Here is a 13,854-nt window from a genome sequence, read left to right on the forward strand (position 1 = left end):
GAAGTGTGTTTTACAATGCTAAAAAAAAGTAGTAATAGTAGTAGTGATTATTCCCATGGAGTCTGGTGGAGATATGCTGCTCTAAACACGCTAAAAGTAGTGATTATTTACATGGAGTCTGGTAGAGATATGCTGCTCTAAACACGCTAAAAGTAGGGATTATTTACATGGAGTCTGGTGGGTTTGGTGATGGGGATATTGTGGTTTTAAAGTCTTTCGATTTCAAAGATTGTTTTTTTCTCCTTCAGTCACTCAAACAACATAACATGGGAAAATAGGGTTCAGGTTGAAAAAGACAACTGACCCTTTAAGTGAAGTACTTGAGTAAATGTCCTGAGTAACGCTGTGTTTGCAGGGTTCTGGCTGCTGTGGACCGTCCTCATCCTGTTCAGCTGCTGCTGTGCGTACCGACACCGCCGAGCCAAACTGAGAGTCCAGCAGCAGCAGAGACAGAGAGAGATCAGCCTGCTGGCCTACCACGGAGCCAGCTCCTACCCCTCGTCCATGCTGGACCTCAGTAAGACACCGTCTGCCTGTCTGCCTACCTGTCTGCCTACCTGTCTGCCTACCTGTGTGTGTTTGTGTGTCTGTCTGGGGTCTGGGGGGGGGGGTGTGTGGCCTTGACCAACTGCCACTTTGCTCGTGTGAAAGCCACGATGTCTCTCTCTCTCATGGGGGGGACAAATTCTCTGGGCGGGCAAAGCAGAGAAAGGGGAGGTCACCTTGCCCCTTATGACCTCATAAGGAGCGAGATCCCAGATCGGTCCATCTGAGCTTTCTTTTTTTTTTTTTTTAAACACCTTAACTTCCTGTCAGCCCTCTACCTACTAACTTCTCAAACCTCGCTCCCTTCTTGTGTTTTTAGGTTTCCTGGCGTCTCTCAAGCTGCCGTCTTATGAGGAGGTGGCGGCTCAACCCTCCACCCCTCCTCCGCCCTACAGCTCTGTGTTCACCACCCCACGTTACCCGCAGCCCCCACGCACCGCCGACCCCCACCTGCTCACGCAGCACGACCCGCTGCTGCACCGGCCGCTCAGCACCGGCCCCTCCTCCCTCAGCTCCGACAACAGGTAAACATGCTAACGCTAATGCTAACGCTAATGCAACTGCTTGCACCACGCCGCAGGGAAACAAGCAGGAGAACTTAAAAGTGCAGTTATAATTTTAGCAATTGAGGTTCAGTTCTAGTTGTTCCCGCTAATCAATGACAGCAAATTTCTTTGAAGTGAGCTGAACACTTGGATGTATACTGTTTTTAGTTGTATGGTGAAATGCACAACACAACACAACACAACACAACACAACACAACACAACTCAGTCATGGTTTCATGAATTTTAGATGAATAATGTGTGTGTGACTCACCCCTGTAGCTCCAGTTGTTCCTGTGACTCCTGCTGCCCGTCCTCTCCGTGCAGCTCCTCCCTTTCGCCACCCGTCACGTATGAGACTGATACAAGCCACGCCACCACGCCCGGCGAGGCCACGCCCCTCACTTTTGATGTCACTTTGGAAACCATCTCCGCCGCTGCAACCTGTTTAGCGGTACATGACACACGACTGGTTTCTGAGAGGATTGTCGGCACGGTGGCCGTCGACATTGGTGACGAAGACGCTAACGGAGCACAGGAACCCGATTCTGCTGATTCACCGGTTCCCAACCAGGCTGTTACCGTGGCGGTTGTTACCAGGGCGGCCTCCCCTCAGCCTCTGCCTTCTCCCGGGACAGAGGTGGCTTTTTCTGTTCTAACTACATCTCCCATGAAGCAACAGCTCGACCCAGCACCATGTGCCCCACTTGTCACCCCAATTACACTCCCTAGTCCAAATGTGGTTGAGACAACACCCCCCTCCATCCAGACGATAAGCATTGAGGATCCAGTTGCGGGCACCGATACTACCCCTGCCCCAAAAATCCCCTCAATGTCAGGCCCTCCTACCCCAACAGTTCTCACAGCTGACAGCCCTACAGAAACGCGAACACTTGATCTAACGAGAACTTTTGATGCCGCTACCCTTTCTAGTAGCCCAACCTCATTACTGTCCCCAGATGATAGAAGAACTTTGACCCTGATAACAAGCTCTGTTAGTCTCCCAACCTCAGACCCAAATCCTAGCCTTGTGCCGATCCCAGCACCTTCAACCCTTACCCAAGCTGTTGCCCCAGTACCTTCAAGTCTTATCCAAGTACCAGAACAACTACCTTCAAACATTACCCAAGCTCCTTCTCCAGCACCTTCAACCCTTACCCAAGCTCCTTCCCCAGTACCTTCAAGTCCTATCCAAGCTCCTGCCCCACTACCTTCAACCTTTACCCAAGCTCTTGCCCCAGTACCTTCAAGCGTTACCCAAGCTGTTGCCCCAGTACCTTCAAGTCTTATCCAAGTACCAGAACAGCTACCTTCAAACATTACCCAAGTTCCAGATCCAATACTAACAAACCTTGCCCAAACTCCTGTTCCAGTATCTTCAGACATTATCCAAGTTCCAGACCCAGTTGAGGTTATGGACCAAATCCTAACCCCCCTCACCCAAACTCTAGACCTAGTACCTACAAACCTTACCCTCGTGCCAAACCTACAACCTAAAATAGTCCTAGACTGTGACACTAATCTTTTTGTAACATCTGCACATTCAGACCTTATCCTTGCTACAGATGCACCTACATTAGCCCCTCGCCTGGTTCCGACCAGCCCAAGATCAGACTTGCCCCAACACCCAGGGTCTGTTGCTGGTCTTGAATCTTTTCTCGATCCAGCTACAGTACCAGCTGATTCAGGTCCTTCACTGGCCCTGTCTCAATTGTCAGAGTCAGTTGGTTCTAGATCAGGTCCACTGTCCATTCCTGCCCCAGTGCTCACATTCCCAACCAATACATCCTCCTCTTCCCCTTCCTCCTGCCCAGCCATAACCATAGACTCTGAATTTTCTTACACTTCCCCTGCAGCCCATTCTCCATCCTCGACCCCATCCCTTCCTTCTCCTTCTTCCCTCCCCACCTTTCCAGCCCTGTCTTCTACTTCCCTCCCGGCCCCAGCTTTACTCCTTGACCCCCTTAGTGCTCTGCAACAGCCCAATAAAGGTGGATCCTCCTCTGGCCATGCTTCCTCCCTTTCCCCCTCGCCTCGTGCTACTCAGTCCCCCCCGAAACAAACTCTCTTTTCCCCCTGCGTGGATATCTTTGAGCCGGGACCTCCGAGTTGGGAGGACGGAGAGGAGGAACAGGAAGAGGAGGACAATGATGATGATGAAGACGAGGACATGGGAGCAGACGAGAGCCAGTATAGACATCGGCGACTTACCGGTGACTCTGGCATCGAGGTGTGCAGGTGTCGGGTGGAGGACGAGGACGAGGAGGAAGAAGAGGAGGAGAGAAATAGGAAGGAGGATGGCCGGAGAGAAAGAGGAGGGGAGAGGGATACCAAAGGAGGAGGAAACCCTGATCTCCATGACAGCGTGGACTGCCCTGCCAGAGGTCAGGTACCCACAGGGGAAGGACTTATACTGTGCAACTCCACACCAACGCCAACGACCGAGGACAGTGGCAAAATCATCATTGCCATGGAGACCGTGTGATTGACGGAAGTTGTCGGATCAAATAATTTGTCATCCAGACAAGGGATGAAGTTAATAATGGCGGCCACCCTTGAGAGGTTTTTCTGAGATTGGTCCGTAAGCGGGGAGGTTTTGAACACACATGTTACGTCAATAATGTCGGACCGGCATCGGCGTCGGAAGTTAGGAAGAGATTCTACCGGAAGCAAAAATCATTACGACATAGTTTCTACTGTTAGTCGGGGTTTTAGTCAGATGTAGTTTGGGAAGATTCTGCATGGCGAGTGGAGACGCATTTACTCACATTGCATCCAGGGTGCAATTTAACACCTTCAACAAGACAAAACCGGTGTCAGCAGCTTGTAAAATGTCTAGAAAAACACCATGTCTACAACACCTTATCCCCATTTAGACCCAAACAGGTTTCACAGTTAACGCAGACAACGTTTAGCAATCCGCCCTTACGTAGCTACGAAGAGTTGTTAATGAGACAGTGGCTATGAACCGACTGCTAGCTTAAGTAGATCCATTCAGTACTGGTCCCAGTCAGAGTAAACAGTCTAATGAAGGAAATCTGTCTGTGGAGGTTGAGGTGACACTACTCCCCAGGGAGATCAGTGTTTTTAATCTCTTTTCCAGGCTTCACGGACAAACACTAATCTGTTGAATCAATGTCCTTCTACATGAAAACATCGGCCATGATCTTTCGAAAGGGGCTCTCCATGCATAAGTTCCTTTTTGTAACCCACCCAGTGTGTTACAAACAGGTTAAAATGTTAAGAAAAACTACAACACCTTATCCCCATTTAGACCCAAACAGGTTTTACAGTTAACGCAAAGAACATTTAGTTTTGAGGCAGTGGCTATGAACCGACCGCTAGTTAAAGTAGATCCATTCAGTTCTGGTCCCAGTCAGATTAAACAGTCTAATGAAGGAAATCTGCAATCCAATGACGTGCACGTGGTCATCATCAGAGAGGCAGAAGTGACGCTGCCTTCCTCGTGTCTGTCTGTCACCAAGAAAAGATCTTTAAATAGTATTTAGGAAAACACCTCGCTCGTCATCGGTGACGACGCAGGGTTGGAAGGGTGCCGGGGGACAAACAGGCTTTTTTTGGAAAGGATTTGACTGATGTGGGAGGATGATTGACTCTGACTGACAGAGGGAAGGCTGATTCATTCATAAGGAAGGACGAGTTGATGGAGAAGTCTGTCAGGAGAGCTGAATTAACCGAAAGAAAGACGTTCGTGGCTGATCCTGTAAGGAAGGTTTTAGGGTTGTCTGTGCGTCAGTCATCGGCGGAGGAATGCTTTTGCATAAATAGGAACAAACAATGGCCGCTTATACACAGAAACACAAGAGCACCACACAAAGAAACAGGGACACGTCATCGTTCCCGTCTTTGTCTCTTTCTCTGAATCTGAGGTCAGATACAACAAGACGCTGCAGACTCCACACAATCAGTCAAATTGGTAAAATTCACTTTGTGCATCTCTAAGACATAAATCCGTAAAATAACAGAAAGAGTCCGGCAACTCATTAGCGGGACTTTCTACCGTAGTTAAAAAACAGAATTTTTCAGTTAAATAACTGTGTCAATGTTAAAAAAATACATTACACTTTCTGTTATTATATAGTAAATTAAAAGAAGTATACCTGTGAATCAAGAACAAGGGACAATTTCTGTTAAAATTTCCAGTCATAAAACTGTTAATGTACAGATATTTCTTAGAGCGTGCATCTCCCCATTCATAGAAACGACACTTTTAACTAAAGTTCGCGTTAAATTCAAGCTGTTTTAGGGCTTTAAAGTGACAGCAACCCCAATCCGTTTATAAAGTTGGAGATTAAGCAATTTAGGAATGATTTTTATCCCGTTAATGAACAGATTGATGGACGTGTCCATATATTTTGTGACAGAAAGACATAAAGGTAGAGTACTATATTTTGTCAATGATAGAGTTACTAACATTTGTGTAGTACATGTTGGTGTATTCCCAATCACTTTAAATTAGTACAAAGCAATATTTTTCATCAGATAGAGTCTGTGTGTAAATACCCCCCCCAAACACCGTGAATACCCCCCCAAAAAAACACTGCACTGTCAGAAAGCGTTGATAGCTAAGCAATGTGTTGTCATTGTTGGGTAGACAACTAGTTAAATTCAAATTAGGTGACTATGATGTTGTAATTTAAGATATGACACATGGATGCGGCTGATTTTAACCCTCGCGTTGTCTTTCTGTTCCAAATTTTAGTTTTTCTGAGTCAAAACTTTAGTCAAAAAGTTAATTTTGGTCGATAAACCCCATTTATAGGAAATTATACCTAATGTTTGAGTTAGAAAAGCAGAAATTGGGAATTATTTAGACTAAAATTAAAGGAATGGATGTTGATGATAATCACAGACTGGAATATGTCAACTTTTACTCAATACTATTTCAAAAACACTTCCATTTGTTTTACAATGCTATCAAATTGAATAAGACGCCCCACAATTAATGAAAGTAGAGATTTGTACTTGGCAAAGAGCGTTGGGTGGAATCAATCATGTTATTTTGGGGAATTAAAAAGAACATTGATATAGGAAAACATGGGGACAACAGTAGGAAAACATTGGGACAACATGAGGACAACAAAAGGACAACATAAGGACAACATGAGGGCAACATGAGGTCAACATAAGGATAAGATGAGGACAAGATGAGGGCGACATGAGGGCAACATGAGGGCAACATGAGGACAATATGAAGACAACATGAGGACAACATGAGGACAACATGAGGGCAACATGAGGACAACATGAGGGCAACATGAGGGCGACATGAGGGCAACATGAGGGCAACATGAGGTCAACATGAGGGCAACATGAAGACAACATGAGGACAACATGAGGACAACATGAGGGCCTGTGTCCATGCTGCATTACAACACAGACTTTACACACTTCACTACACATTCGTTAAATAGATGATGGGTATAACTTTGCCAGTTTACCTGCACCGATGACATATGACATAAGCAATGTCCTGCTGTCCATGGAAAGGACGTGACTTTGACAATGACAGCAACAGAGCCGACAGTTTCCAGCTGGATGTATTCCAGACGTCTTGGTAGTCAGTTTGGAAACAAACGTGCACAAGCTTGGACTCACACATCGATGAATAACATTGATCCAATATTTGTTTTTTAAAACCTTCTGTAGCTACACTCAGATATAAGAATCTGTTTTTTGAGCCGATGTGGACTCAAGCAGACACCTTGTTCAATTGAATCCAGGCCAAATTTGCGCCTGTGGACCGTAAAAGGTGTATGAGATTATAGAGACTTGAAGGACCACCTCAAGGAAGCTTGAGGGACCACCATGAGGACACTTAAGGGACCACCTTTAGGAAGCTCCGTAGACCCCCTCAAGTAAGCTCGAGGGACCACCATGAGCAAGCTCGGGGGACAACCTTGAGGAAGTGTTAGGGACCACTTCGAGGAAGTTCTAAGGACAACCCCCAGGAAGCTCTGGGGACCACCTTGAGGAAGCTCAAAAGACCACCTTGAGGAAGCTCAAAAGACCACCTCAAGGAAGCTCGGAGGACCACCTTGAGGAAGCTCGAGGGCGATGCCAAGCCGTTGATATTGTGGTTGATGGTGTTTTTTGTTTACCTGAACTAATAAGGTTATATATCTCCATGGTTACAGAGTGCCATTTCTACCTGACAACTGTTACTACTTAGCATTAGATAGAGCAGCTCTTGCTCTGTGTGGGTGTGGACATTCGAACCAGAGTGACTGGGAAAATGTGTCAAATCTGTTCCTCTGTTGCAGCTCAGGTTCCCAACGGCTCTGCAGCTCTGAGATCAGCCTCGTAGAAGGGAAACAAGCGGGTTCTGGTGAGATATCTAACGCCAGTTCCTTCAAGATAGATTTATCTAAATATACGATCTGACATGGGGGGTTGATGTCAGGGCTTGGGGCGATCTACCCGACACTGGGCTGATGTCGGGGCTCGGGGTCATCTCCCTGACACAGGGCTGATGTCGGGGCTCGGGGTCATCTCCCTGACATGGGGCTGATGTCGGGGCTCGGGGTCATCTCCCTGACATGGGGCTGATGTCGGGGCTCGGGGTCATCTCCCTGACATGGGGCTGATGTCGGGGCTCGGGGTCATCTCCCTGACATGGGGCTGATGTCGGGGCTCGGGGTCATCTCCCTGACATGGGGCTGATGTCATCTCCCTGACATGGGGCTGATGTCGGGGCTCGGGGTCATCTCCCTGGCATGGGGCTGATGTCGGGGCTCGGGGCGATCCCCCTGACACGGGGCAGGTCTTACGTTGGGAACCCGGTGTCGCTGCCCGATGTGAGTCGAATGCAGATTTGAGTCACTTATGCTCAGATTACCGTTTTACGACATTACTGTTACATGAATTTGTGAAATCCATGAAATAATAAACCTCTCTCATAACAAACTCACATCGGGGAGGGACAACCTGTCTTCAAGTTTTTCATCAAATGTTAATCGACGGAAACTTTCAAAGATATTCCTCACTGATAGAAAGAGTTTCACACTCTCGACTGGATTCACATTGACAAGTCAGATTTAGTTTTAACAAAACAAAGAAAAAACTCAAGAAGAGTCCGAAGAAATTCCTGAATCTCGTCGCCTCTCCAGTTGTAGATAAGGCTTGGCGCCTTTGTGTAAATCGCCCTCCATCTTATTCTTCACCCACGGATGTTTGTGTTCTTCCAGTTTAAATAGACCAGATTTTCTTGTGGTGTGAGCTGGTTTCCTCTAATTTGAAAATGCAAATATAAAAGCTGATGCAAAGCTCAGACGCAAGGCGCTTTAAAGGCCCCGTGGCATGAAAATGTCATTTTTAGGTTTTTTAACCATGAGAGTGAACCCCCGGCTGCTTGAGATATCGGCACGTTAGACCACCGATCCTGATTGAAATGTGAACCCAGTCAAAGTCTGACACAACTCTGGATTTTGGCCTCGTTAACTGTTTCCCGCTTTGGTTCTTTGATTGACTTTCCCTTGTTCCGTGAGCAGATTGTGATGTTTGACAGAACTGTTTCTTGTCTGTTTCCTCCGTCTGAAGAATGTTTTTACCTTGTTATCGCTTCTCTTCTGTCCTTCCTGTTTGCATGAGCTTTCTGTCGGAGGAGTTGAAGGGAAGCGGAGAAGTGATTAGTCTTTAAAACCCGTTAATATTATGATGATAAAAATGCTAATTATTAGTAATACTAAATGAATAGTGAGTGTGTATGTGTGGATGTGTGTGTGTGACCTAACTAAACCAGCCTGTTCTAAAAGTGTGTGTATACTGAATAAAAACAGTCAAATCTGCCACGTGTCTGTCTCCCTTCGTACAGCAGAATCCACATTCATCTACCAAAGGGGGGTCCAACCTAGGGTGCATTAGGAAGGATTGTAAAGTTTAAGGATCTAGTCAAAGCATTCGGGAGAAAGAATGCATGTGCAAAAGCAGTGATTGGCACGCAGTTAGACACCCCCCCCCCCCACACACACACACACACACACACACACACACCTCTCACGAAGCCACCCATGACCCTGATGGTGGTGGTACAGGAAGCGGTGTTTTTTTTGCAGATCCCACTACAGGCTGTAGGTGGCGCCTGTGGATTCCGACCTGCTTCATGTAGTTCTAGTAGAACATCGGGTCAGTTTCAGTAGATACAACAGAAAGTTAGTTTTATATGTCTAACCTACTGCACCTTTAATGTCACTAAGGGTAAGACTGAAAAATAGAATTGAGGGTCAGACCTGTATAGTTTATTGTTTTTATTTAATCAAAAAATAACACATTTTTGACTGTCTCGTGTCTCATTTTCCCTTACAGTTTGGTTAGGGGTTGGGTTGATTTGGGTTGGGTTTGGGGTTGGTTGGTTGGGTAGGGGTTGTGGGTGGTTGGTTTGGGCTTTGTTGGGTTGGGTTGGGTTAGGTGGGGTATGTTGGGGTATGGGGTTGGGTTGGGATTGGGTTGGGGTTGGGTTAGGGTGGGGTTTGGGTTGAACAAAGTACAAACATTAAAAAAGGGACAAAAACATAAGAAAAAGTTTTTAAAAATTGATTTAAGAAGAAACAATACAAGTGTTGATTTTCAAATTTGGGCGGGAAGACAACACAAGGGTTAAGGACTACCACCCCCGTCTGAAGTAGCCTCCCCGGCCTCCCAGCCCGCCCTCGGAGTGACGACCACCTGATACGGTAACGGCTGCAGGACGACGCCCAGCCGCCCCTGCAGGTTGGGGGGGGGAGTCCCGTGTGGCTGCGTGAAGCTCATTCGCTGCAGCAGCGAGGACAGGAAGAGGAAGAGCTCCAGCCGCGCCAATGATTCGCCGACGCAGACCCGAGGCCCCGCCCCGAACGGCAGGAAGCAGGGGGGCGTGACCCGCTGGCCACGGTCGTCTAGGAAACGATCTGGAGAGAGGCGGGAAGACAGGGAGGGGGATGTTCAGGTGCAGTTTATTAATGTTTGTGTGTGTATGTGTTTGTGTGCTTGTATCTATGTGTGCATGCATCTAATGTGTGTGTGGGTGTATGTATGTCTGTGTGTATCTTCGAGTGTGTGTGTGTGTGTGGATATGTGTGTGTGCATCTATGAGTGTGCTTGTGTGTGTGTGTGTGTGTGCGTGTATCTAGGTGTGTGTATGAGTGTGTATGTATTTGTATCTATGTCTGTGCGTGTGTGTGTATGTGTGCATCTATGTCTGTGCGTGAGTGCATGTATGTGTGTGTGTATTTATGTCTGTGCGTGTGTGACTGTGTGTGTGTGTGTGTTACCTGGGTTGAAGAGGTCGGGTTTGTCCCAGTGTTGGGGGTCGTGGTGAATCGACCACATGTTAACCAAAACCCGAGTCCCACGGCAGACTGCGTGACCGCCGATGCTACAAGACAGAGTAGTACTGCCAATAATTATGGGTTGGTTGGGTTGACGTTGGTTGGGGTTGGGGTATGTTGGTGTTGAGGTTGGGCTTTGGTTGAAGTTAGGGTTGGGGTTGTGTTGGGTTAGGTCGGGTGGGGTTGGGTTGGGGGTCCTTGTCCTACAGCGTAGCCTACCTGGTGTCGGTCCTGGCGATGTGCGGGATCAGCACGGGGCTGACCGGGCGGATCCTCATCCCCTCGTTGATGACACAGTCCAGGTAAGGCAGCCGGCTGCGGTCCGACGCGCAAACAGCTCGCTCTCCGCCCACGTGCTCATCTAACTCCTTCTGCACGCGGTGCTGGACCTGCAGGGGGGACGGGTGGAGAACCGAGGGTTTATTACAATGTCTGGAATAAGGTTTGACAATGAAGTAAAGAAGCATGGGCTGCACGTCACGTCTCACTGTAGAAAGTGCTGTTTTTCCTACAAAAGACCTGAGGGAAGGAGACAGACTGTTATAAAGACCTGGGGGACAGGGACAGACTGTTATAAAGACCCAAGGGACAGAGAAAGACTGTAACAAAGACCTGAGGGACGGAGACAGACTGTTATAAAGACCTGAGGGACAGAGACAGACTGTTGTAAAGCCCTGAGGGACAGTGACAGTTTGCCCCGTCCCAATAAAAGATCTTGTACCTCGGGGTGATGCACCAGGTAGGCGAGGATCCACAGCAGCGTGGTGGACGTTGTCTCCACGCCGGCTCCGAACGCCTCGGCGGCCGTCATGAGGACGTGGTCGTCTGTGATCGTCTCTTTAGACCCGGAGGCCGTCTGACTCGGTGCGCTGTCCGTCTTTCCCTTCAGCAAAGCGTCCAGCAGATCCCGGGGGTCCCCGTCACTCAGAGACGCCTGAAGACGGAGTTCATCACACAAAGAGGTTTTAGGTTTTCACAAGAACATTTTTACTCATTCGGAGATTTTCTTTGAGCCCAAAAGTTCCAAAAAATATATTTTTTTATCTTAACCCTCATGTTGTCCTCATGTTATCCTCATGTTGTCCTCATGTTGTCCCCATGTTGTCCTCATGTTGTCCTCATGTTGTCCTCATGTTGTCCTATATCAGTGTTCTTTTTAATTCCGCAAAATAACATGATTGAGTCCACGCAACGCTCTTTGCCAGGTACAAATCTCTAGTCTCATTAATTTTTGGGGGTCTTATTCAATTTTATAGCATTGTAAAACAAATGGAAGTGTTTTTGAAATAGTATTGAGTAAAAGTTGACATATTCCAGTCTGTGATTATCATCAACATCCATTCCTTTAATTTTAGTCTCAATAATTCCTAATTTCTGCTTTTCTAACTCAAACATTAGGTATAATTTCCTCTAAACGAGTACTATTGACCATAAATCCAAAATATAACTGTAAAACTATAGTTAATAAGTTAGTGTTACATAGTGTTAAATGTCAAAAAAAGTGACAAACATTTAAAAAAAGCATCAAATTTGTTGAAAAAAGGGCCAAAAACATTAGAAAAAGTTAAAAACATTGACAAAAGCGTCAACAAAAGTCTTGATTTTTGATTTTGACGGGAAGACAACACAAGGGTTAATCAGCATCTACTGTAATTCCTATTTGGGACGTAACAGACTTCTTGGGGGCTCGTCCGGGACCGAAAAATCAATTATTTTCTTCGATGTCCACACGGGACGTTACCTTGTGCTCGTCCAGTTTCCGAGACAGCAGTCGATCTCTGATGGTGATACAGTCTTTTAGTTTACGGAGACTCTTGTTAGGAAACACCTGAGGGACAGTGACAGACTGTTATAAAGACCTGAGAGACAAAGACAGAATGTTATAAAGACCTAAGGGACAGAGACAGACTGTTATAAAGACCTGAGACAGAGACAGACTGTCATAAAGACATGAGGGAAAGAGACAGACTGTTATAAAGACCCAATGGACAGAGACAGACTGTTATAAAGACATGAGGGACAGAGACAGACTGTTATAAAGACCCAATGGACAGAGACAGACTGTCATAAAGAACCGAGGGACAGAGACAGACTGTTATAAAGACATGAGGGACAGAGACAGACTGTTATAAAGACCCAAGGTACAGAGACAGACTGTTATAAGGATCTGAGACAGAGAAAGACTGTTATAAAGACCTGATGGACAGAGAAGTGCTGTTATAAAAACCTGAGAGACAGAGAGAGACTGTTACAGAGACCCGAGGGATAGAGACAGACTGTTATAAAAACCTGAGACAGAGACAGACTGTTATAGAGACCCAAGGGACAGAGACAGATGTACCTTCATCCAGGGGTAAATGTCCACCAGTCCTCCCCTGGCGATCGTCTGCACGATGCCGTTGTTGTATTGCATCACTTCCTGTAGCTCGGCGTCCCCGGGGCCGTAGGTGGCGCTGAACACCAGCGTGCACACAACGTTGGTGACGGCGCGGGTAACCGCGGGAGACGGGTCTAAGCTACGCCGCCCGCCGGACAACAGCTCGGCACACAGACCGTCCACCGCGGACAGAACTGGACACAGAGAGACATCGTTCCAGCATCAATCTGATATCTAGGTTGCTAGTATCGAGTGTAGTAACATATAGCTGCCACTAGATGGCTGTAGCTACGCTGGATGTAACACGGGTCTGAGTCGCGCATGCGTCACTTTGCGACAAATAGCCTATAAGATGCTAACGTGATGTCTAACAAGAGACTTCTGTAACGTCTGAAGTAGCCAGCCATGTCCCAACTGGTACCTGAACACATCATACAGCCGACGTCCCAACTGGTACCTGAACACATCACACAGCCACTGTCCAAAAAAGTTACCTAAACACATCACACAGCCATTGTCCCGACAGGTACCTGAACACATCATACAGCCAACGTCCCAACTGGTACCTGAACACATCACACAGCCACTGTCCCAAAAAGTTACCTGAACACATCACACAGCCATTGTCCCGACAGGTACCTGAACACATCACACAGCCAACGTTTGTGGCCAGTGGCGCCATTTTAATGCTACGAAGCCATCACCTGCCGTTAGCATCCCATTGACTCCCATTCATTTTGGTTATGGTATGCGTCAGTTTTATTAGAGGAATTACGGTACGCTCGTGATTCCTGGGATAATTGGCGAGCGGTCTGCCTGGACGCTCTCACTGTGGAAGACGTTGAAGACATTTGGATAATTGGGATTCTGTTGGTGGGACTCCTGATCGTCGGCCTTGGGGTCTCGCTGACCTATCGTAAAATTGGTAAGAATGCCGCCAGCAGATTTACCCACCAGCTGTCTGGGGAACTTAAAGAGTGCCTACATGGAGTGGTTGAGAGGATGAAGGTTTTACATCTAAGGGCCGACCAGTCCTGTGAACTGTCTCGCAACATCTCAGA

The 13,854-nt window shown here is 47.1% G+C and overlaps 2 protein-coding genes across 3 annotated transcripts in view; one reads left to right on the forward strand and one right to left on the reverse strand.

The window, feature by feature from the left end:
* Nucleotides 1-3,800, forward strand: part of LOC117962111 (mucin-2-like) — a 4,842-nt gene extending 1,042 nt beyond the window's left edge. Inside the window, exons 2-5 of one of the 2 annotated variants that reach the window (XM_034901203.1) lie at nucleotides 356-517; nucleotides 866-1,070; nucleotides 1,373-2,264; nucleotides 2,397-3,800. In XM_034901203.1, the coding sequence (XP_034757094.1) occupies nucleotides 356-517; nucleotides 866-1,070; nucleotides 1,373-2,264; nucleotides 2,397-3,575 (2,438 nt within the window). In that variant the 3' untranslated portion in view covers nucleotides 3,576-3,800. The remainder of the gene's footprint in view (nucleotides 1-355; nucleotides 518-865; nucleotides 1,071-1,372; nucleotides 2,265-2,396) is intronic. The other variant, XM_034901204.1, reaches the window with a different exon arrangement.
* Nucleotides 3,801-7,675: 3,875 nt separating this feature from the next.
* Nucleotides 7,676-12,982, reverse strand: LOC117935140 (steroid 17-alpha-hydroxylase/17,20 lyase-like). The gene is made up of 7 exons (XM_034857270.1): nucleotides 12,758-12,982; nucleotides 12,158-12,244; nucleotides 11,138-11,350; nucleotides 10,636-10,805; nucleotides 10,360-10,463; nucleotides 9,718-9,996; nucleotides 7,676-7,899 (listed from the first exon to the last, which is right to left on the reverse strand). Exons 1-7 carry the CDS (start codon nucleotides 12,827-12,829, stop codon nucleotides 7,676-7,678), a joined length of 1,149 nt encoding a protein of 382 aa, XP_034713161.1. The 5' UTR covers nucleotides 12,830-12,982.
* Between the last annotated feature and the right edge of the window lie 872 nt (nucleotides 12,983-13,854).

The sequence above is a fragment of the Etheostoma cragini genome, chromosome 19 (genome assembly GCF_013103735.1).
Source record: "Etheostoma cragini isolate CJK2018 chromosome 19, CSU_Ecrag_1.0, whole genome shotgun sequence".
NCBI classification, from domain to species: Eukaryota; Metazoa; Chordata; class Actinopteri; order Perciformes; family Percidae; genus Etheostoma; species Etheostoma cragini.